This window comes from Columba livia, chromosome 3 (assembly GCF_036013475.1).
Source record: "Columba livia isolate bColLiv1 breed racing homer chromosome 3, bColLiv1.pat.W.v2, whole genome shotgun sequence".
Lineage (NCBI taxonomy): Eukaryota > Metazoa > Chordata > Aves > Columbiformes > Columbidae > Columba > Columba livia.
In genome coordinates this window covers 10701284-10726310 of record NC_088604.1, presented here as the reverse complement: position 1 = coordinate 10726310, position 25027 = coordinate 10701284, and the positions used below count along the sequence as shown (strand labels likewise).

The 25027-nt window shown below is 42.5% G+C and overlaps 1 protein-coding gene across 2 annotated transcripts in view; it reads right to left on the bottom strand.

Annotated features, from left to right (window-relative positions):
* Positions 1 to 4625: 4625 nt before the first annotated feature.
* Positions 4626 to 25027, bottom strand: part of HS1BP3 (HCLS1 binding protein 3) — a 55919-nt gene continuing 35517 nt past the window's right edge. Inside the window, exons 5-7 of one of the 2 annotated variants that reach the window (XM_065055788.1) lie at positions 20195 to 20352; positions 19562 to 19697; positions 4626 to 8864 (exon numbers count right to left, since the gene is read on the bottom strand). In XM_065055788.1, coding sequence (XP_064911860.1) covers positions 8636 to 8864; positions 19562 to 19697; positions 20195 to 20352 — 523 coding nt within the window. In that variant the 3' untranslated portion in view covers positions 4626 to 8635. Of the gene's footprint in view, positions 8865 to 14563; positions 14765 to 19561; positions 19698 to 20194; positions 20353 to 25027 lie in introns of those variants that run through there. The other variant, XM_065055789.1, reaches the window with a different exon arrangement.

The following is a 25027-nucleotide window of genomic DNA, read 5'->3' as shown; positions in this document are numbered from 1 at the left end:
ATGCTGGGGAAAGCCACACAGCTGGCTTTCTCATTTTTACATCTCTGATGGTTTTTGCTGTGACAAGTTGACTATGATTTCAAAATATGTTTCCCTTTAAAAAGTTCTGACACAAATCCAGTAAATGCCTCATTCGCACCCATTCTGAGTAGTCTGTAGTGACTGAACTGTGACTGGTTCAGGAATGGGAAAGGAACAGGGAAGGGAAAAGTGATTTTTAAAGGAATTTTCAGTTTGGCCCTGTTTTGCTGATATAATAAAGAAAACAGTTAAGGTTTTCCTCTTCTATTTATGAAGGTTGTTAATTTCCTTCTTATATTTTATTGGGAAAAAATAGGAGGAAACCCAGATTCTCACACCCTTAGTATCGGGAAAACTCATTAGCGATCCTAACAAACATTGTTTTTCTCACATTGTTAGACATTTTAAAATGAAACAAGAATTCAACTGGAAAATAAATTAAACTTGTAATACCAAAATATCCTGTCCTTTCTAGTTTTCCCTCCCTTTCATCTCTTGCAATGTCACCAATTCACTGGTTGTCCAGCAGTCAAAGCATCTTCCCAAATTTCTAACAAAGCAGACAAAAGGCAGGCAACAAATTTTTCAGAGGTAGAATATTTCAGTTCATCTTTATGCACATTGCAAAAAAAGTGAAAACGAATCAGAAAATCCCTTAACCCACAAGATTATTTTGTTTGTATTTTTAGTTTGGCCTTGAGGTTCATGGCCAGGATAGGAAACCAGACAAATCTTTTGCTGGCTGTGCTACAGGCTCCCTATTTAACTGTGGGAAGGTTAATAAGCCTGTTTTTTCCCATGTTCTCATATGGACTATATACATATATATTATCAGAGAGAAACACAGAGCCTATAAATGACTTCAAAGTCTTAAATCCCAGTCTCTACTGAAGCATCTAAAATAACTGAATATTTTTTCATGAAATGACAGTTATTGAAATAGCTACAGGAAAAGGAAAGGGAGGCAGCAGGAGCATGGGGCTGTGCCCACTTTGTCACTCCCATCCAGCACATTTTGAAGTGTCTCTGTCACCTGTGTCATTGTCACAGCAAGGTGAGACAGCAGACAGCGATACCTGCTATCCTGGCATCTCTTAGTGGATTCTAATGCTGCCCTGTATAACCCACTGTGTGGATCTCTGGTAGAATTAAAAGGGGTTCGTTATTTGAACATGGCTCTAGGGAAACAGCTTTATTTCTTTCAATAAGCTCCCAGTTTTTCTCTTTATCTTGTTAGCTGGTACATCTGCAGATCAAATAGGAAAAAGAAAGATGGGGGAAAAAAAAAAGGAAAAAGGAAAAATAATTTTAAAAATATGAGTAACATAAATAGATTAAAAAAGCTGTGATAAATGCAGACATTACAGATGTCACCCACAGTAATTACTGGATGAGCCACTGTAGGTCAGTACCTTGAAGGGGAAGGCAGTGAATCTGGTAATTACCGCATCAAAAGGAAACAGAGCCGTCATGCACAGGCTTGCAAGGATGGGAAAACTGGAGCTTGTAAATCTACTTAGACATGGGAGGTAGCAACGGTGCCTCATAGTGACCCCCAGTCACTGTTTCTTGAGCCAGGCTTAGGACAGGCAGTCTCCAGTCTTGTTGCTTAAGGAAATTTTTATTTCTTCTAATTTTTTCTTCTGTACTCACCCAGAAGGGGAGAAATGTGGCCTTTCACCTTTCTCAGCCCCAAGGACTTTTGAACCTCCACCTCCCATTTCTCCAGCAAACATAAAGCAAGACAGTGCCCAAGTCACACTTTACCTTCCCTGCTGAAACTGGAAAGAAATAGGATTCCTAGAACAAGAGACAGGGATTTTATAGCGAGCCATAAAGGACATCTACTTGGGAGAAGTTTTCTCCGCCTGCCACTCCTTTAGTTTAGCCAATCTTTGCTTAATGCAAAACTCATCAACAGCCTAAAGAGCAGAGAGAGATGAGCAGAGACTAAGCTGCTGTACTAAGGGCACCTGACTGGGTTTTGGGAAATCAACCCCAGCATCTGCAGAGCAGGGGACACCTGAACCTCCCTGAGATTTTGCTCCTTCCTCCCTTTGCTCGCTCAGTACCATCCCTCACTGCGAAGGTGGAAACAGGCGGAGGTCAGCTGCACTTTGGGCTCAATGTACCACCAAACGTGCACTGATGACATCAAGTGCAGCAGCACAACGGGGAAGGATTTGTGAAGTGCAACAGCTGGTAGGCTGTACCCACCGTCCACATGGACACGTCTGGGGAAAGTTATTTCTACTTCCTCTGGACCCAAATGTCCAGTTTTCGCTCCGTGGCAGCTCTGTGGTGGGAACCAGCATGCGGCAAGTGGAGCCCATCAGGAGATGTGCTGTGAAAGTGCTCCCTTCATCTAAACTGCAACACGGGCAAAGACAGACCCACATTCTTTTTTCATCCCTCACAAAAAAGATGAATTTTCCACATAATTCCCTGTAGAATTAGGTTTTCTTTTTAAGTAAAGCATTGCAACTATAAATGGCCAGCAGTTCTGGACACAAAGAATTCCTTTCACAGACTGTACACAAGATTAAATATATAAGCTATTAGAAGTCAAGACATGGGAAGGCATAAGGATGAAAACAAATCATAGTAGCCTGCAGTTTTGTTTGCATAAGGGGGGAAAGCACCAAGGAGCTGTGCATTCAGCATTCAAGGTAAAGAAATTATTATTTTTGTTCACAGTAAGAACTTGTTAACATTATGAAATGCAGCGATTTCTATAAGCTCCTCTGAGGTGAGATCAGTGGCCTTCACTGATTATTCCCAACAAAATAATCTGAGAAGTTTGTGATCATTAGCTCAAATTCCCTGGATGAACTTAAAAAGCAGAGAAAATCAGCAGAGAAGTAAAAAGAGTGTTCAGTAAATACACCAAGAATTTTGTAATTTTATTTTGTTTGGTTTTACGTTCACTTGAAAGAAACCACGGCACTTATCGATGCACCATGAACTGAGTTGTTCATTTCAGCTCTACAGCCCCAGTCTTTCAGGGGACGCGAGAGGCTCTGGAGCTCTGTGGGTAAATCAGGCAGGCACTCCTCTCACCCTGTCCGCTCTCTGCCATCCCCACGGCTGCTCTCCAAGTCGATCAGGCTTGCCCAGCGGTGTCACATCCTATTTCTTCACCTCCTCTCCCAAGCATCAGCATCACCGGGCTCCAAGTGATCCGCACGGGATTGTGACAGGTTAGATTGACTGCGTACAACTCTCCCCGCAGGCACAGGAAGCAACGCTTCGGTGACATAAATGGCATGGAAACATCGCCTTGGGCAGAAAACGGCCAACTTGCATTCAGAGGGCATTTAAGGAGAGACTGGTTTGCATTTTTTTTACCCCAAACCAACAAAATTATGCTTTTCATACACTGTCCTGATTTGATTGGGTGACTGAAACTCCCACATCAGGGTGGCAGACCGGCCACGATGCTCCCCCATGGCTTTAACAGCTCCAAACCTCCAAATCTGAAACTGTGATTCACCGGTACTTGATAATAAAAACAAAATACTTGAGGGTAACAAACCGTGGTGGCTGTTAACGCAGCAGTAGGCTTGTGTTCAGTGGTGACTTCAAGCTCTGAGGTTCCTGAGCACCTCACTGAAACGTAACATCGGATGTTCTATTAAGGAGTCATTCCACTGAAATTTGCTGAGAGTTTTGATGATGTAATTTGTTGCCTAATTACCCTTGGTAAATCTTTAGCTTCCTAGGTAAATCATAGGATCTATTACTCTTACCATTAAAGGTGGGGTCTGGAGGAGCATTTAAGAACAGTTGAAATCTTCCTCTGATATCAGTAAGGCTTTTACTGCTCACTGCAAATATAACACCTACATGTCAAAAGTGGCTTTTGAGAAAGTATATGTTGCAAATCAGAATTTCCACTCACTCAGAAATCTCTCCTGAGTCAACAGGACAAATGGCTTTGTCATTATAAGGCCAGTGGACAGATCTTATTGAGGGTGCTCGGAAGCAGGATGATAAAGCACTGAGGATGTTCTGTTCTTTTGGCCACCATATCCTCACTAAGTGGCTCATTCAGAGTGAGTTCTGGCTCAGCCCAGTATAGTACTCTTCACAACAGCAAAAGCAGATGACTACAGGAAAATACAAAAATATTTTCTTGTTGAATATTCTCCTCATTTCCAGCAACTTGTAGCTCAAAGACTTCCCAAGCTCTAAGCGGCATCTTTAACAACCCTTGACAGATTTCTCTTCCATGAGTCTAACCAGTGTCTCCTTGACCCCATATAAACTTTCAGCATCCATAACATGCTGGTATGAATAAAACTTAGTCCCTAAATACCTATGACTAATCAATCCTTTAAGCAGCTTCACTGACTTCTGAGCTTCCACAGCAGCACTTAATTTGGCTATTAATTTAATTTACCATCATCGCCCTTCACTGCTAGTATTTTTCCTCAAAGCAGTGTACCGCACAGGACACACATGATTTCCCCTCCCTTGAATTCTTCATTAGGTTCAGTGCACGACATTAAATACCAGTAGTATGTGAAAGGCCATAAAGGAAGATCAGTGATATGGTGAAGACTGAAAGAAAGGTTTTAAACACAAATCAAGGAAAGAATAGGTGCAATACAGGAAGCAAATAAGTGACTTTATTCAGTCCTGTTATTGATTTTGAGATGAAAAGTAAGAATATAGATAAAACCTCCCACTAAAACCCCTCTTTCTTCTTGACTTAGAGGTTTAAACTGATCACATCAATCAATAAGAAACATGGTTGATGCACACTCATACAGATTCAAGAGTCCTTTGTGACATCAGCAACAGTCACATTTTTAAGCGAAATATCAGTGCTTTCTTGTACTCCACATTAAATCTAACAACCACAGGGATTGGTCATTTACAGTCTCCTTTTGTTACCTAACGCCTTAGATCCCCACGAGCGTGCTGTATTTCTATGACCTTAAATCACAGGCTGACTTGTGTATTCTGCTGTAGCAAGTTCAGATTCTTTGCAGAAGCTAACATCTGGGCAAAGATTAGCAGAAAATACCAGTTTCAATTAATACATTTTTTTAGACTCAACCCAAATTGTCACTGACAGAACTAGGCCTTAAATGCTACGTGGGAATTAGCTTTCCTAAAAAACTAGCAACAGAACAGACCTGAGCAAATGACCAACAGGTCACCTGTGAAATAACCAGCTTGGTGAGATCAGTGTTCTGTGACCCAAATAATGAAGTATATAATGTTGTTAATCAGTGCAGTACCACATAACAAGAAGAAGGTTATGCAAAACACGAAGCAGCTTCTAAAGCAACAGCGATACCTTTTCTGAGTTCTAATCACTAAAGAAAACATCTTTTGCAAGGGTTTAAATATAACTCTCTTGCTTTTCAGACCTTCTGATGAGCTAGCTATTAGTGATGTCAAAAGGTGATGCCTGTCAGCCAAGAACTACATTAGAGTCCGTAATTGAATTTCTAGAGTTGTCAAGAGCAGGCTAATAAAATAGCTGCTACCAGAAATGATGTATGAAAAAAAACTAAAGAAAGTTCTGGTCTGGCAGGATGCAAAGTATGTCGTGTGGTTTCCCTGTGTCATTTCAAATAATACATTCAATTTTTCTGGGCTACATTTCTCTGACATTTTTCTCTTGTATAATAATGATTCCTTATATATAATTTATTCAAGGACTGTAATTCACCTCTAAGTGCCTATAAATATTACTGCAGCTAGACATTTGCATTGTAAAACAAATGCATAACACTGGGATTTATGAAGGATCCTTTTATGTTAGTTCCTTGACAGGAAAGATAGATTTTTTCTGAAGCAAAACATTGACCTTAAAATCATCTTAAAAATCTAGCACAGGAAACAATTAATAGATCTTCCTTCTCTATGTTGTTTACATAATTTGACAATTTTAGGGAGGGCTGGGAGGCAAAGTATTCCTTGGCCATTCAAAACATACAGCTATGCTGTTGTTACAATAGGGTTACTGGGAATGTTCCCATGGTTATCATGGTAATATATAGTACCTGCCCTCCCGCTGCTTTGCAAAAGCATGAGCCATTTTCAAGTGGGGCTCTTAGAGGCGGTGGAAGGCAGAGAGCTGACATTGCTGTGAGGAAAGGTAAAAGAAGAACAGAGTCCCGGCTGGAACAAAGGCTGCACATTGTGTCTGCACCAAGTGATGTCAATGAAAAGGTGAGGAGTGCTGGCATCCTTTGTTGCCCTGGGTACAATGGTATGTGGACATGTAGAAATTCTTCTAAAACCAGGAGAAATCCAATGCAAGATGACAACACTGAACTAGGGTTCACCAAGTCGTGAGAAGCCAGAACCATAGTGATGCCCTGAGCTGTCTTGCTGCCAAACTCACTGGGCAGAGTTTTTCCATCTAGAAAACAGAATGAAAGGAACATTTTTGTTCTCTTTCTGTGGTGATAAGAAATAGAAGTAATGAGCTTCAGTTGCAGGAAGGAACAGTGATGCCAAAGAGCAGGAAAACATTTATAATAGGATAGCAAAGGGTGAGTGTCACGAGGGTGGAGCCAGGCTCTTCTCGATGACAACCAACGATAGGACAAGGGGCAACGGGTACAAACTGGAACACAGGAGGTTCCACTTAAATATGAGAAGAAACTTCCTCACAGTGAGGGTGAGAGAGCCTGGAACAGGCTGCCCAGGGGGGTTGTGGAGTCCCCTTCTCTGCAGACATTCAAAACCCACCTGGACGCCTTCCCGTGTAACCTCATCTGGGTGTTCCTGCTCTGGTGATGGGGTTGGACTAGATGATCTTTTGAGGTCCCTTCCGATCCCTAACATTCTGAGTTAATTTCTCCTGCCTGCCATCTTCCACCTGATCTTCAACACATCATTTATTTTCTCCTCAGTGCTTTTGTTCTCCTTTTGCAGGATGGGGTAAACAGACTTCCTAGTTGCACCAAGGCACCACGTGAACAGACGGGATCAGGTACTCCCCGTGCCCAAATATAGTTTTACCTTCAGCTGCTCTCAAAGGAAATATGAACACAGCTACGTTCTTGGTTTCATAACTATTTACACAGGTTTCTATCTGAGTGTGCACTTTAGCACCATGTAACACTCCTCCTGTCTTAAATGGAATCCATCCTCTAAATTCAATTTGCTGCTACTGTACAACCTATGGAACAACAACAACACCTGCAGGTTAGCAAAATATTTTATTATACTGAAACATACTGCACATAGATAAGAGCCAATGGTTATGTTTTATCTGTCCCATTAAATTAAAATACCCTTGCCATATTTTTCATTGTCTTAAAAAGGAAATACTAATAGAGATAATTTCATTATAAAAATATATATGTAATGCTATTTATTTTGTTCTATATTAGAAAGGCAAATTTGAGGACAGTGATATGGCTTACATTTATTAATATTCTCCCTCTGGGGAGCTTGTCTCCACATCTGGATAGAACACATGTGGAATGAGTTCAGCTATGAACCTGTGACAGCAGCTATCAACTCACATTAGATGTAAATTCAGCATGTTCAATCAGAGTGCCTGAGCCAGGGAAGAAGAGAGGTAGTTTGGGATGCCCGTTCTACCATGTTTTTTCCTGCACATTAAAATTTCTCTCCTCTTTATTCCTCTGGATAATCCCAGGTTTGTCCTCCCTTGTTTTAACCATTGCTATAGTAATGACCAGACCATAATTTTATCAAAAAGCTGTGATGGCGTCTTCTATAAGTTCAGGGAGAATGGAAGGAGAGTGACTCCAGAGAGCAATTTGGAGTTTCTCCATGAGGACACCTGCATGGAATCACCTCCTGGAGAAATCTCTTTCTCTCCACTAACTACAGTGGGAGCCCAGGAAGACGTGGCTGGAAAAAGATGACATGAGTCCTACAGCATCCAAACCTCTGACACTCTGCAACCTCCACAGATGTCTGGAGCTGCACTCTCAGCTATTTTCAGTCATTTGCTGTTCTCTTCAAGGCCAGAGGTGCAGTGTCCAGTGTTTGCAGTCCTGCAAGTTGTTATTTGTGCAACAACAAAGCCAGCAGATTGTCAGGCTTAGCTGGAATTTCAGTATTTCTCTGAACTAGAGAGGGACTGTTACCTATACTTAACAGTTCCTGGTCATAAACTACTGAAACACCAGTCTGGGAGGAAAGGGCTGCTACAGAAATGCACAGGATAAAAGCAAAATGACCTTCCCAGTGAGCTGAAATATGCTGCCTAAACTGACAGGAACAGCATCTTTTCTTGCCTCAGAGCATTTGTTGGACACTATTTACACCTGCCACGTGTGCAACATGCTTACCATTTGCAATTACGACTAAACTGGCCAAAACTGTAATTTGTTGATACTAAAATAGTAGTAGACAATCTGTAGTGCTGTGTCCTTGTCCATATTCCCTGTATAACCCAGAAAATTTAAGGCAACACTATATTGCAACTGCACCGTTTTGAAAACATCATGTTGAGCCTGTGCCAGTCAAACCTGCTGCTCACTATATGATGGTATGTACACAAATGAGCACTGTGACTGCAAAGAAATCTGGTCAGTTCTTGCTACCACCACTTGAGCTCACTGGGAATTTGGGCCAAGAAGACATCCTTGCATTTTAAAAATAAATATGTTCAAAAAAGACTTGTATCTTGGTTGTTGATAGATTCATTTTCCTGAATATACTGGAGAATGTCCACTTCACTCATTGTCTGAATGCTGTTTTCCTTCGGCTTTGCCAGTGGAGATGGATTAGTGTTCCTGGGGGCAACTGTTGGCTTCCGAGGCAACGGTGGTTTTGATGGTACCTTAGGTTTTGGTTTGGAGGTTAAATTCAAGAGTTTCTCTAAATCATCTTCAACTCTGGAATGAGAAGAAAACATCAGTAACCTTTAGGGAATTTCTGAACTGCTTCTTTGCTTCTTTTTTTTGTGTGTAAGAAAATGCATTCTTGCAAAACCCAAAACTTTCTGCAGGAAAGGATCAACTTTGATGAATTTCTCTTTTAGGAAGAACTTTCCATAAATGTGGCAATGATGTTACCAAAATAAGAAGTGTCTTTTTATAATGTGATTTTTTAGTTCACTGTGCAAATTAATTAATTTTACAATATGTTTTCAAATGTTTAAATTAAATGCAATTTGCAACTATCAAAATAAAAATAACTTGATTTTAGTTTGGGAAAAAAAAAGCTTTTGATTTGTGACAGGATGGTTTGCTTCCCCTTCATCCCCATCCCCCAAGACTGAGACTGAGCATCGTCCATGCTCAATCATGAGAACCTGGAAAACCTAATTGCTTTAAAAATATCATATTCATATTTGCTTCCAAGAAACTGAAGGAGTTTTGCTATCTGTGAACATATACAACAACTATTTTTGGTGACTATTTCACTAGGAAATCCCAAAACACCTGAAACGCTTCAGTATGTTTTCTACCTGGATTGTTTGACCTTATCAAAAGCAGCATGCTGTGTGTGTTCAACTCTCTTCCCATCGAAGCTGTTAAAAGATATTGAGAGAGACTCTTAAACTGATAATCTTGTGACTTCAAGAGGTATCTGCCTTTGGGAAGTGAGTATGTGAAGGAAAGGGAAAGAAGGTTGTGACACATCACATCTCTAAAAGACGCAGTGGAGATGGCAAAGTAAAAGTTACCATAGCTAGAGAAGTCTTTGCGGGCCACAGTAATTTCTGCTCTGAATCAAAATAGCCTCGTTTTGGTCCTTTGAGCACAATGGTCAAACAAAGCATCATGAGGAGTAAACACAGTTGTTAATTTCCTAAAGGCTTGATTGATAAATAACTGTTAAGCAGTCAAAACCCAACCAGCAATCCATGCACACCATCAGCCGTGTAATGATAAGCTACAGAAGTGAAGCCCCTGACAAAATGCAAACCTGAAATATGCTTACAAAACACACGGCTTCCAAAGGCTCCACCCCAACTGTGGCACACAAAATCAAGAAAGCTAAAGCGTAAGAAGTGCAAGCAAAAACTTTTACATGGGGGACCAGGAGCCAAAGATTAAGATGTAATATGTGGGTATCTCCTTGCCAAACCCCAGCTCTAGTGTGACACACTCTATGACCATAGCATCTTAGGCAGTGAAATGATTTAACTGTTTGTTTACAAGCACTGATACAAGAACTGCTTTTATCAAGCTTCAGTATCAACTGAATCAGCCCATTAGGCTGTAATGGTGCCAGCTGTCCAACTCCCTCTGCCCCAGCCAAAGCGCAGTCTGAGAGGGAACCTACAAATGAACTAGGAGACAAAATTAAGGTGCAGGAGCTATTCCAAAGGGACTGCAATTTTCTTGAGTGCTAAAATTCCCTTCAAAACTTGTAAGGATAAGAAAGTCTGATCAAATGATTCTTAAAAAAACAAAAAGGCACACGTAAAGGCCATCCTCTCCCTCTGTCTCTGCTAGAGCACTCCATCCAGAGGTGGGACAATCCTTCCATGGTGCGAACTGTGGGGTTGTCCTGTGCAGGGACAGGAGTTGGACTTGATGATCCTTGTGGGTCCCTTCCAACTCAAGATATTCTGTGATTCTATGACATTCTATAATTCAATCCAGGAGGATGGGCTGGATGCTCTCTGTTGGCCACAGCACCCAGAACCATCTCGTGGCAAATGGCAAGGAGTAAATGGAGACGTGACTAAGGGAAGAGACAAGAGCTGTTTATCTTTGGGAGGATTCTATGAAGCTCCTAATTTGAGTCCCTGGAGACTGGAAGGGGTTTGTTGGAGTGGCTCTCCAGCAGTTCCACTCACTGGAACAGGACAACACACAGGGTGTCTAAGGAAGGTGCCTTCTTAGTTTCTTCTTCTACAAGCCCCATAGGTAGGCAGTCCCCGGAGCATGACTGAGTCTCACCTCATTTCATGTCAGGTATTTTCTGGTCCTTCCACTCATTTGTCTTTTGTAATTCGTATTTTCCTCACTGCCAGACAATGATGCTGTCTTGGAGGCATTATCCAGACCTCTGCGAGGCCACTATTGACTACATGAGACTGTGATTTTTCCCTTTCTCTCTTTTTTTACCAGTAGCCTTAAGAGAGATATTGTAAATACTTCAACCACACTGGCAGAACAGCTGGTGGGCCCTTCTACAGACAGTTAAATTAGAGTAGGCAGTTAAAGCAAAACTGAGCTCTTTCATAATTTGGGAAGCAATTGATTAGAGTAACTGGCCAGAAACATGGGGAACATGATCAACAGAAGAATCAGATACTTTATTACTCCAAACCTAGTGCACTTCGTTTGAATGTTAAAACCACAGGGACTTGAAGAGCTCCAGCACCCTCAGCTAAGGATCCCACTGTTATTAAGAAAAACTGCATGATTTCAAGGGTTTATTTTTTTATGCTCACCCTTATTAAAAGCTGTGAGGAACTTCTGACTGCACCAGCCAGGCTGAAACAAACTATGCTTACCATGAACTGGCCATACAGTGAACAAGGACTACCCCGGAATTTCTGCCGAACAGATGATCAGAACCCTGCAAAACCATCCTTGAAGTCAGAACTTTTTGTGACTCCCAAAGAGAAACTAAAAAGGATCAGTTTAAACCAAGGTTAATCTTGTAAAATCAACTGACTGAACACTAATATCTAATCCCAGGAAACACCTAAACAGACCAACTGGTGGACAGAGAAGGGTCACTGTTCCAGAGCTCTGCACCTCCAACTCTACCTCGTGGATTTTGTGTTCCTGCAGGCAGCTCCTCAAATTTCATGCCCCAAGTAATTCTGGAAATTATATTCTCTTCCACTTAGATAATAAAATTTCCAATATCTCTTAGTTTCCATGATTCCCTGTGGGTGTCATATCCCACTTAACTTACAGAACACCTTGTCAAGTGTATTCCTTTCTCCTGAATTCTTCATCTACATAGAAGAAAAGAATTTAATTTAAGCCCAGGCATTTTTATTTGCTGCAAACTCTGATATCCAAGAGATATCACACCTGTGATCACATTGCCAAGACATGTTCTTGTTCTCTTTGCTGCGTAATAAACAAAACACGTTAGGGCTGGTATTTCTGAAGCCTAACTTTCTTTAGCTGATCTGCTGCCTCCTTTCTTGGCATAAACAAATACTGAATGAATCAGTGTCCATATCATAAAGTTTTGGTCATAAATAACAGAAACAATAATAACCAGATGAACGATACACACAGATCGTATGGAGGAAACATGATTTTGAACTAGGTCTGCTCCCCAGAAGGGGCAGCAGAAAACACAGCTCATTAACCTGATGGGATCGTAGAGCTTCCCAATTCTCTACCCCTGTGTGGCTCTACACTAATTTCTGTACTAACCACAGCAACAAAACCACCCAGCACAGTCATAAACACCCCCAAAAATGCAGTCCACTAGGTTGTAGGGGGTTTTTTGGGGTGGAGTGGGTTTTTTTGATAGTGTGCTTTTAGGCCAAACATTTTACAGATTATTTTTTAAAGTCTGGAAGTTGATCATGTAAACCTCCTTTTTTTTTTTTTGTCCTGGATTTTTGAAAGACCTTGGTTAGACAGAAGTCCTTTACAGAGAACAGAGCAGATAGCATTTGTTCTTTGTCTTAAAACTCGCTTTTCAGTGCTGCAGTGCTAGGCAAACTGTTTGATCCACTGCCGTTTGATCATGTGAGACACAACTGTCTTTGGAAAACTAAAGAGGTAAAATGCAAAATGCCTCAGGCAGAGATAGAAACAAGGACTTCTGTTTCTTAAGAAGCAAATGAATCATTACAATGTGTAACTACCACCATGTTTAACTCCAGACCTGGAGGAGGAAGAAAAAAAAATCAAGCAACTATTCTGAAATAACAAGGAGATTAAAGGAAGAACTTTCCCACCCCCACCCTCCATCTTTTTATAGACAATCAGGCATGGAGTCCATGTAATTAATCATTCTCTAATTAGTCTCTTTCTTTCTCTGTAAAGGAAAAGCAGTGCCACATTGTTTAAAATTCCTGCCATACTGTTGTGCTGATTCAAAAACTCTATTGGTGGAAAATCTCATTGTTTCCAGACACAGAAAGTAATCAAAACCCTTTCTGAAGAAAGGATGTCACAAAGCCCTGTGATATAACTGCTATCATGTGGACTTTGAGAGAGTGAGCGAATTCTGACTTGGAGACAGACACAGCTGCCATCACAATATCAGCATTTTAGATGCTGCTTCTCTGAACTCTGCCCTGTCTATCTGGACAAGATCTTTGGGACAGGAATTACTATGGGCACGGCATCTAGCGTGGTGGAGACAGTGACCTCTGCTTGCTGGGAATGCTCTAAGGAGGAGAATCAGTAATGAAAGGAAGAGACAAAAGACTCCCATAATTTGCTGAACTATCCAAAAGGATCATGCTTGAAGCCAGGTTATGCAACTCACAGCAGTTCTTGCAGAACAGACTTTTATCCTTCCCTATCTTATTATCAGTGTCTTTATTTTGTCTGGTGTTGATTCCAAGTACGAGAGACACCTTAGTGAAGCCTTGGGGAGAGGTGTAATGTCACATATATGACTTGGGAAAATACCTGTGTCCAAAACCAGGCAGGAGGCTTTGAAGCATCTGTTGACCATCACTTCTGCTATGGTCATTACAGACAGCGTGATGCCTAAAAGGGCCTTAGAAATTACACAGGCTGGAGTTAACCACAGGAGGGTGAAGCGCAGGGCGCTGTGTGGGAGGTATCTCCCCTCCTGTTCCTGCTTTCCCCTGCCATCCATCACAGGTAAATTCATATTGGTACTTTACCAAGTGCTGGGGAATACGTCTGGACACTGGAACATCAGAGTCTGTACTGCTGAAATGCTAGAAGAACCATTGCCACAGCTTTGGTCTGGGACAGATTAGCCCTCCTCAAAAAGCTCCCAGGCACAACACGGAGCTGGTGCAGGACAAGGACCATTCCCAGCTGTGCGCAGTCACCATGTTCTGCAGCTGGAGAAGGTCTAACAGCATGGACACAGCCCAGCGGGGCTGTCTGGCTGAGCGACAGAGAACAGGCTCATGAGTAGAGGCAAGTCCTACATGCACATGTCCACGAGAAGCTCTCTGAGGGGAACAGTCTACTGGTTAGATCATTCACCCAGGAAATGAGACAATTCAATTTTTACAATTTGAACAAGACAGCTGGTTCCATTTTTCACCAGTCTGAACAATTTCAAGCCTCTGTCTCTTGCTTCTCTAGAAAGTGTAATTTGGAGGGAGTCCAGTGGTAGGCCACAAAGATGATGAGGGGTCTGGAGCATCTTTCTTATGAGGAGAGCTCTTATGAGAGAGCTGGGTCTGCTCAGCCTAGAGAAAAGAAGCTGAGAGAGGATCTCATCAGTGCTTATAGAAATCTCAAGGGTGAGTGTCAAGAGGATGGACCAGACTCTTTTCAGTGGTGACCAACGATAGGATGAGGGGCAACAGGCACAGACTGAAGCACAGGAGGTTCCATTGAGTACGAGAAGAAACTTCTTTCCTTTGAGGTGCCAGAGCCCTGGAACAGGCTGCCCAGAGAGGTTGTGGAGTCTCCTTCTCTGGAGACATACAAACCCACCTGGACACATTCCTGTGTGATCTGCTCTGGTGACCCTGCTTTAGCAGGTGGGTTGGATTAGGTCATCTCCAGAGGTCCCTTCCAACCCCAACCACTCTCTGATTCCATTCTGTTCCTCAGTCACCAGGCAAAGGCACAGGTGGGGCAGGGAGGAGCAGGCAGCTGTTACCCCCCAGCTGAAGATGGCTGTCAACAATGCAGGTAACCTGGGGCATGACAGTTGAAATGTGGTGACTCTCAAGCCTAGCAAACACATCTCTTGCTCCACTAGGAGAGACGAGGACTCTGGGTCACTGCATTATTCTGTACAACACGTAGGTTTTCCTAGGGGTGGGGCAAAAATTAATGTTTCCTGTCTGGCAAAATCCTTTCTATTCTGTTGGCCAAGTTTACTTTGTAGCTCTTCCATTGTTTGTAAGTAGCGTCCCTACACATCACAGGACAAATGCAATGAACGAAATAAATTCTTGGAAACCGTCATAGAAAGTGCTCTGGCCAGCAAAGAAAACCCATCAAAAACTGTTAGGAAAAGAAGAATGCATTTGTTTACAGAAAGCCACTGCAGCCAAATCAAGGCTCCTTCCCCAAAGTCAGGTCACAGCAAGCAAGAGAAACTGCCCTGGAGTGGTCAGGAAATGTCTGATTCTATTGTTGCAACCTCCCCTGCCACCTGTCCAACACCCAAACTACCCTCTGCCCAGAAGATCTAAAGTTAAACCCCGTGCAGATTCTCAAAGCTCTTCTCCCACCTATTGGTGCAGCTCTCACATCCTCAGGACAGCAAATAAAGCATTTGTCATCATTTAGTGTTGGAGATGGTGTCCCATATGACTCCTGGCTAGTCTGAAGATGTAAGTGTTGCTCTCTGAATTCAGCATCCGTTAATGGTCTCTTAAATGAAGAACATACAAACTTTTTCTGCTTCAAGAGTGGAAACACGTTCTCGGTAAACCTGAACCTAACAAATCTTCTCCAGAAGCTGTATGGACTGAATGGTGTTTAGAAATGGCCATTGTCAGGATGTGGTTTCACAAACAGCTTCAGCTTCTAGTAAGTAACTCCTGAAAGGGTCATCACTTGCATCACAGATGGCACAGCTCGCAGCTGTAAATACAGATAAACCTGCAAATCCAGGCAAAATTCATCTCTTAAGGGTATGGGCAGGATGATGCAGCTGCAGCACAAAGGTAAGAGCTAGACTGTCCCTTTCAAGACCAGAAGTCTTGTAAGCCTGAGAAAGAACACATCAGGTCTGCCATCACAGGGCAGAACTGGGATCCTGCCGCTGACACTGGTCTCGGCACTGGAAAAAAGACAAATCTTATGCTGACAGCTGCTTCCTTCCCATTCAACTCCCTATTCATTATCAAAGGTGAAGTTAATTAAATCTCTCCTAAAAAGCTGCTCAGACGACTGCGATAATTATTTCAGGCTAGGATGTGTGATGATTTATGTAATTCTGTGGGCCCACAGAGCTGCTGAAACATTCACAGGATCAATTCTAGCATCGGTTTTCCACAAAAGCCTGATCCATCACACCAGGCAGGCACAATTTAGATTAATGAGGCAGAAGAGGTCGACCACAGTCCTGCTGCATGAAAACTTAATTTGCACATCTGTGGCCACTGGGTGGATGGAGATGAGAAAATAAGATGGTATGAGAATGCATGATGAGAGAGTTTGCAGGATAGTGATTTCTGCAGAAGTTGACTTCTGTCTCTAACTTAAATGGGAATCAGACCTGAAGAGAAGCTTTGAGAGTGGGGGTAAATGGCTGAACACATCCAGAAGGCATCTTTATATGCTATGATGTGACCCAGAAAAATGACAGAAGAAAAGAGAAGCTGGTCCCAAGGATAATTCTTTTTAACATCTGGGAAAGGGTTGATCAGCTACCCTTTCATCTCACTGCAGCTGGCCACCTTGCACCTTGCAAAAGTCAAAAGCAATGGTACCCAGGACTTCTGAGAAGAGCCTGTGGTTTCTCCATATCCCTGTGGTGAAAAGATAAGCCAAAAAGACTTTTTTATCTATCCTTCCCTTTCTCAAACCACATCCCATGAAGGAAGAGTATGATGTGTTCCTTTCTTTCTGAAAGCAACATGATGGGGCTTGACCTTGCTGGTTCCTACCACAGCAATTGATCTCTTTTCCAGAGGTTCTGGAAGGACATGCAAGTACAGTGCTCTACAGGCATCTCACTCATACATTATGGCAGACCTAGTGGGAGGAAAGAGTGTCTGTATCTACAATGCCAGTGGTTAGAGTGAGGTAGCTCACCTAGTTTCTCCATCACCATGACTTAATATTCGTTGGTAGGCCATGAAATTAGTAACCAGTAAAAGGCTGGTCAATGGTCGGGAAGAAGGAAGGTATTTGTTTGAATGGACATGAACGTTTTGCCATAAATCTTTCATTACACTTAAAAAACAATTGGTTCTTCTCAGAGCTCAACACTTGTCAACGTAAAGTAGGTAATTCTATTTAAAATAGTAATTCTCGTTTCATTTAAGCAGGTACCCACAGAGAGCACAGTCTTCAGTTTGCAATGAGAACATTTATCATATTCTCTTCTCCCTCATGTTGTGACAAGCACAGCCCACGCACATTTTGCAGACTCATTTGTCTCCATAACAGTCTCTTCCTCGGGAGTTACAAGTCACTGCTGGGGATTCTCTGCTGTGCTGACAGCGCTGTGGTGATGCTGCTGTTACAACCACACAGGTACCATAAAGACCATGAAGGACTTGGTTGCTCCTGTGCTGTGCTCTGCTCTGAACGTCACCTTTGTCCCATCTCCCCTTTGGAAGGAGAAGGTCCTGCCTTAGGCTGTGTTCTCCTATCCCTGCCCATGATTCACTGGAAAGCACATTTTCCAGTAAGTCAGATGCTTCTTGGATCTACCACATGCATGTGAGCAGAGCATGTGGCACATGCAGATGCACACTACCTAAGTCAAGAGCTACCACATCTGCATTACTCAGCTAATCCATCTGTGGACAGCAAATATATCTACCTACCACAGACCTGCTGGTGCATCAAAGCTCAGGCCGGTCTTAGGTCTTGACAAAATGTGCCCAGGCAATTTACACACAGGTGAGATGAAACAGTCTACTAGGTTAAAACAGCATTGCCTCTGCTCTTCCTTCCTTTAACAGCTGTTAATGGGATTATTCTTGGGAATAGATTTAGGACCAGGCTGCTCTTTTCTCCTGTCATTTTAACAGTAAAGCCCCCAGTCACCTAGTAATTCAGTCCACGAGCTCCCTACAATGTGCAGATAACACTGTGAACTAGGTTTATTCAGGGGATTTCAGAGGGCATTGGGCACCTGAGCAGGCCTGTCTGCCTGTACTTCTTGAGCAGCCAGAAGTTGCCTCTGCATTCCCATAGCAACTTTCCCATTGGACCGCTGCCATGATTTTCTGCTTCATTATGTGTGTTCATTTCCAATTGGATCTTGATGCCTTGTCAACTACTGAAAGCACTGGGACAATTCAAGAATAAATGAAAACTACTGGAATTGAAAAGAAATGGAAACTTTTTCTCATGGGTTTCTGTTACCATCTGGGTGTGCTGCTAACGCTGATGGCCTCAAACTGATCTAAAAGGATGGTCTATTGGTCTCGGCACAGACTTCAGAGACCTTTCTCCACCACAGCGGAAGAGAAAACGTATAATCCAAAGGACATTAACCTGACAGATGGAGAAACTCTCTCCTCTAGTGGATATTAATGCAAGGACTGCATTGAAACGGGTGCTTCTCTTCTAGCCATATAAACAATCTGGATCAAGCACTATGTGCTGAGATTGCTAGCAGAGGTAAAAGCAAACCCGAAAATATTGCAAGCGCTTATGTGTTTGTTTGCTCCCAATATACCACAGCCCTAAACCAGGTCATGTCCTGCCTCATCAGCTTCTATAAACATCAGGTGAGCTGTCAGGATGAAATGCGAGATGGCACCCAAACCAATTTAACCTCTGTTTAAATTAAGTTAGGCATTACTGCTGAGACAGCTAGCACTTCTGCATGCACAGAAAGCAATAGCTGCAAAATCACCAGCTTCAGGAGAGGTCTGAAACCACACACAGGTTCTCTGCTTCTCTCTCCTGGGTTTAGTACCTGCTGCAGAAATCATACATCATAACAGGACCTGGCTGGTGAGAATTAGCCATGGGAGCAGGTTGGCCTCATCATTCGGATGCCAGCCTGAGATCCAGAAGGTATGAATTTGACTTTTTACTGTAGCACAGATTCGCTGGTGATGCTGGTCTATCTGGTAGATCTCGTAAGCATTACCAGAGGAGGCAAACTAGCCTTCTGGGAGAGACGTCAGGAATAAAACACATTAAGTGATGATACACTCCAGGGTTATACTAACAAGTGGGCAGGTAAGTGTAAGAACAAGTACATTATGCATTCCTGTAACTGTGAGCTCCAGTCCTCCTTTCCATTAGATTAAAAATTAAATGCAGGGTGATTAATGAGAGTCCTTTACAACAGCAGAGGTGGGCACAGGATTCCTCCTGAAGTGGGCACTGAGGTTTGTGAGCTACCAGCAGAAAATCATTCCTCTTGTTGCAAGAGGCAAGAGCCCCTGATTTCAGCTTTTAAACCTGAATTCCTCTGTTTCCGGGCTTTACTTCTCACTTTTCACCATGGAGGCCAGTTTTCACTCCCTGTGGATCACTTGCAGAAAGTCAAGTGTCATGTTAGAAAACAGGGACTAGATGGCATGCCTTTGGCATTCAAGACCCTTCTTCTGGAGTCACAGAACAATACCTTGCACCCTACTTTTCTCAAAGGGTCTTTCTCATTTCCTTTTTAATGTGTTTGATTTCCAAGCTTCCTGACACATATCTTACCTCTACTTGTAAGTACAACTACTGATTCACAGTTAGCATTCAAGGAATTTAAACTTTGCCCTCAAATTCTTTTATTTTGAGGTCTAAATGACTCCTCAGATCACCGTCATCCTACAGGACAGCTTTGAGATGCATACCTCAGCAGTTCCTCAGTGTCCTCCTCAGGATCTGTGTTCAGCACGGGCTGCCTGTGCTGACAGGCCGCTGGCAGCAGTAGTGAGTCCCCCAGTCTTACCGCCCCGCCGAGGTCTGGATCTTCAAATAACTTCAGATCTAGAAAGGGGAACCAGAAAATGCTGTAGTTACATCATGCTATGTAACACAATACCTGCATTAACACCAGCTGGTAAATCTGGCTGCTGGGCTGAAAAAAAGGATCACGTAGACAATTCTTTTTTTCACAAGGAGTTCCAGTCCAGGAAGTGCAGTGCTACTCTGTACTCTCAGGACTCGGTAAATCTGCTTTCTTCTTGCACTCAAAAGTAGGTCACGTTATTCTTGTTAGGATGGCATGAGTGACTGTGGGACCACCAGCTCCCAAAGAACTATATCCCAGCCCAAAATCTCAACAGCGAACATCTGTGCGAACTACAGCTCTTAGAGATTCTTTCTGAATGATTTTAGATGATTCTGCCTCAGCTGAAGATTTGCCTTGACATTCCCAAGTCATTATTTAGCTGGTATACTCTGTATCACTACATTTTAAAGTCTCATTTATACATAAGCTTTAGAGAAAACTATCTGTATATAAAAATATAAACCGGATTTACTCTCTTTCATCTTCTTCGTGGGACCAACTGATGAGAAATCTTTTTCTGGGCCGAAGAGTCCTTCATCTGGATCTACTTCCTCTTCAAAAATGGTTAATTTGGGTTTTTCTTCCTTGGTTGGAGGAGCAGGAGCAGATACCTTCTTTTTTTTTTTAGTTCTGAAAACATGCGAGACAAAAAAGTCAGCTGCAATTCTTCATTTAACACCCAAGATTTATGGCTAGAAAGTCTCAAAAGCTGAAAACAGATGGAGGTTGGGAAAGGACTAGAGAAAGGTGCATGGACATGTTTTAGCTGCTGGCAGGAACAGGATACTGAGCTGGAGGGACCGTTGGTCTGACATCACCTACCTGTGCTCGTGTTTTGTATTCTTAAGAACTATTGGGGAACCCAATGGGACTGGAAGAGCAGGGCTAACTATACTGTGCTGTGCAAACTACCACCCAATCCCATTTGTTTTAAGCAGTTCTGCTCCTCCAACACAGAAAGCTTAAAATAAGAAAGAAAAAGCCATTCACAGACAGACAGAAAAGGGACGGCTTGAAAAATAAAGTGCAGGTTGGACCATCGTACTGATCCCTTTGGAAAGGTTTTAAAAAACCTTTTTCTCCTTTATTTTGCCAGTGTCTGCTGCTGGTTTTGACTGCTGCATAGTCCTTACATCAAGGTGTTAGACACTCTCCTCACCGTCCCCAGAGGGACATGATATGAAGACTATATCACCTTTAAGCTGAAGCAAGCAGGGACTGAAAGATACTTGGTTGGACAGACTGCTATTTGCAGAATTTACAAATGTCACTCAGTTCTTTCTTGAGCCAAGGAGAAGATTAGCTTCTCTAAATTTGGTCTTCTCTAAAATTTGACAGTGACAAAGTTAATTTTTAGGCTTCTTCCCAACTCGGTGGAAAAAGACATCTCCACAGGACAATTAATCCTATCTATTTTGAACACTGATATTTGGATGCAATTAACCTCTGAAGATCTCCTCTCCTCCCGGCTGGAGAAGGAAGCTAAAAACTAGCTTGGATTAGAGGCCTCATTTGCACATGCCTTAAACAAGGAGAGATGAATCCCCTTCCAAGAACAGAGTGAAAAGCCTGTGCCTCATGCTCTCACACCGAGGAGTCACGTTCCACCAGCTGAAGCTACAAGGCAGCTCTCGCAGCAGGGCGGCTTAAGTTGTGAGGCAAACCAGATGGCACGAAAAAGAACATTTAAAGAACAGGACAGAACCCTTTGGATGAAAAGTCCAACTCAAACTAAGCTGAAAGAAAAGCATTCCTTAGGACAGCATGTCCTTCCCAGAAATTGCCAAATTTCAGAGATCTTTACTCTTTGCAGTCATGGCCCTGCAATATCTAAGGCAGCCCCTTTGAGGGCCTCTTACAATACAAGATCTGATTTCCTTCGCAGAGAGCAGGTCAGGTTTCAGCCCAGAGCAAACTCAATTATCAGAACTTAACATGCCATAGTCATCAAAAACTAAGAACAAGGTCAAAAGATTATACATACATTCCAACTACATCAAGGAATCTTGTAAAATCCTCTTCCGATTGCAGCTGCACACAAAAGAGTGGAGTCCAGTTACTTCTAGTTATTTTCACAAGTTTATTATCACCAAAATAGAACTCATGGATGATGTTACCTTGCTACCACCACTTTGTCTCTTAGCAATGGGAAATGCTGCAGTTCAAATGCCAAAGAGGAAGCCTTGTGCAGAAGTTAAATACAGCCTTATTTGGAAATATACCCTATTTGATATACTGCAGTTGTCAGTGACTAATTTACTGTACTATTTAAGATACAAACCTTCTTTTTAAAACAGGAGAAACCTTGATGACTTTCTTTTTTTCACATTTATATTCATCATGGATGTGACTTCTGAATTTGAGCTACTTTTGAAAGGTCAGCTCTAAGGAACTGTCTCAAACTGAAGCATTTGTAAAAGATCCTTCTTCCAAAACCTGACAAAATCTAAAGTTATAATATGTACGTGCCAGGTTGCTTTCACTTAGGATTTCTACATGAACTCAAATTCATTGCTTTATTAACTGTGCTAAGAAACCTATCACTCAAATGCAGCTAAGTATCAAAAGAAAATTACAAAAATGAGAGCCATTATATTTAACAACAGCAACAGAAGAACAGTAAGACTGAATCTTTCATAACAGTTAAATTGATTAAAAATAGAATTAGCAGACACAACTAAACCCCATCTACTAGGGAAGAAGCAACCTTTATTTGTATATTCATCCCTTGTAAATATTCTTTGAGAAGTGAATGATCATATAGATGAGGATTTGCCAACCTACGGAGTGCCAGAAAGTCTTCAACATTATCCCTTGTCCATCCGGAGAGTTACAACAGCTTTCCTGATGCATAAGAGCCTGTTATGCCACAGGTACTTACATACGTGAGCCAATACATTCCAACAACAGCTCTCCACCCCAGTGAAGTTAACGAGGAGTTACTAATAGTTAGCTAAAGTATTTGCAGCAGAGTATCAGAATGGTGGGAAATACTGAGGAAAGGGAAGAGAACCACAAAGGGTGTGATAAAGAACAGCCATGTAAAACAAAATTAATTGAACTGAAAGGTCCTGGTAATAACTTTCTGTTTAGTCTACCCACCAAACCAGCCCACTTACACTGGTTCACTTTCTGTTTTACCAGGAGACTCCATTGGCAGCTACAGGGCACAGGGCCAAACCCACAGGGCTTGGCTGCTACCAGTAGGAACTCGAAGTTGTTTTTCTGCCTTCAAGTTGTTTCCCCTCACTGCCCTTCTAAGGAAGCCACAGCTATTCTGCCAAGTGATTCCACCAGACCCATACAGGGACTCTGCTGAGGTCGGTCTCCAACTGGGAACGCGGGTTCCCACGGTTCTGTATTTAGCTGTGCCAGCCCCAGCTGTGCACTGAGCGGAGGTTAATGGGTGAGAAAGGCTGTGCAAGAAGTTTAGGAGCTTGTCTGAGGTTCTGGTTTCCCCATCAGCTTCAGCTGCACTGTGTGTCTGCCTGCCCGCTCTTCCCGTCTGTACTTCTGCCACCTCCCGACAAGCAGGGACCGGGGGCTCAGCTGGAACTGAGCTCATCGTGAAGCCACACGCTGGTAGGTGTGCGGAGGAGAAGCTGCAAGGACAGTTAATTCAATTATCACGATGTGCTAGGATGCAGCAAGACGGTGCAGGGATGCAGAGGCTTTGGGGAAGATAAAAATGAAGGAACACCTAGTCTCCCAAAGCACTACTGTACCCAAGTCCTGCACTTCATCAGCATCTTCTTCGTACATCACACTCACAACCTTGGCACCTGACATTTTCAAACTATTGACATCCAGCTGCCAGAAGATGACTCGTGTCACTGCTATTTCTTTATTGCTGAAACAAGTGAATCCTGGAAGACCGCTCTAGTGAATTTCAAAAATCTTAACAAAAAACAAACCAGCCCTAAAGATGATGTATCCTTTGTTCAGCTGAACATATTTACCCAGTTGAGCTCACTGACTATACATGGAGCACTATGAGAATGATCCCAAAACACTACCATCTTCTGCGCTGAGTCCAAAAAGGAACCGAACTGCTCATAAATGACTGTAGATAAAGACAAGCCTATGAACTGGCATGGACAAAACTGGATGATCAAAAATTAGAGTACATGAATCCACCCAGTCAGGCTGCTGGCGCACTTGACAACCCAGCTGGGATCCCTGGCTCCCAAACGATTCTCAAATCACCCCTGAAAATGTCAACAAACCCCTGTATGCAGAAGGCACTTTCAAACTTAACTCATTTGTGAGCGCCACTCTTTCGTGGTTGTTTGCCGACACAATGTAGGTCACTTGTTTGGCAGCCTCCATGTCTCACTGGCCCGCCAATAATGCAGATAAACTGTAGAAAACAACCACAAGGATGATTAAGACACTCCAAAGTAAGAACATTTCCAGACCTGCATGTGTGGCAGTTGTTTTTTGAAATATTGGACCTCCAGACCTAATGCTTGGTGACACAGAGCTTAAATCAAAGGGCATGTCTACTGTGCTCAATACAGACAGCAATCCTTGATCCCTGCTCGGTACTGGGTTAAAGAGTGTGTGTCATTATTCAGAATAAGTGTAATCCCAGCGCACAGACAAAAATCTTCAGAATGTATTATTCTGAAAACATGACCATCTCTTTTTTATAGAAATAAGATCATGCTCCATGAAAGGAATGTTGCGGTAATATGAAAAGACTTATTCAGAATGGACATATATTTTAGGTGTCCATGGGATTTTACAAGGAAAGAGCTCGCTAATACAAATGGACATCCCACCTCCTGCAAATCTACGTTCAGGCTTCACCAAAAGAACTACTGCTAAAACAGCAGCAATATTAGCACATCTTCTTGAAAACCAATTCCGAAAAAACAAAGAACCCACACACTAGTCCCTGCAGAAAACAAAATGTCATCTGCTGCTTTCTTTTCATCCAACAGTGCTCATTTTCCAAAGCCGCCTGATAACAACAGACAGGACAAAGGGAGTCATTCTCATCCGCTTTGGGCAAGGAAAGCCAAATAGAAATTCTAAGCCCGTCAGCTCCACGCGGCCTGACTGCTGAGCGTTCAGCAACCGTGACAAGTGCTGGCCACGGGGATCTTCTACCTCACACAGTAATCTTTGTCTTGTGGACATCACAGTAACTTACAGTGTTTTAAATGGCTCTGGCATATCCCAAAATAGGATAATGCATAATAGATGGAATAAATCTCCTATTAGAAATAATTTGGAATACAAGCAGTCAATTGCAGGCAAAGTTTCTGCTGCTGCAGCCCATGGATTAGCCCAGTCTTGG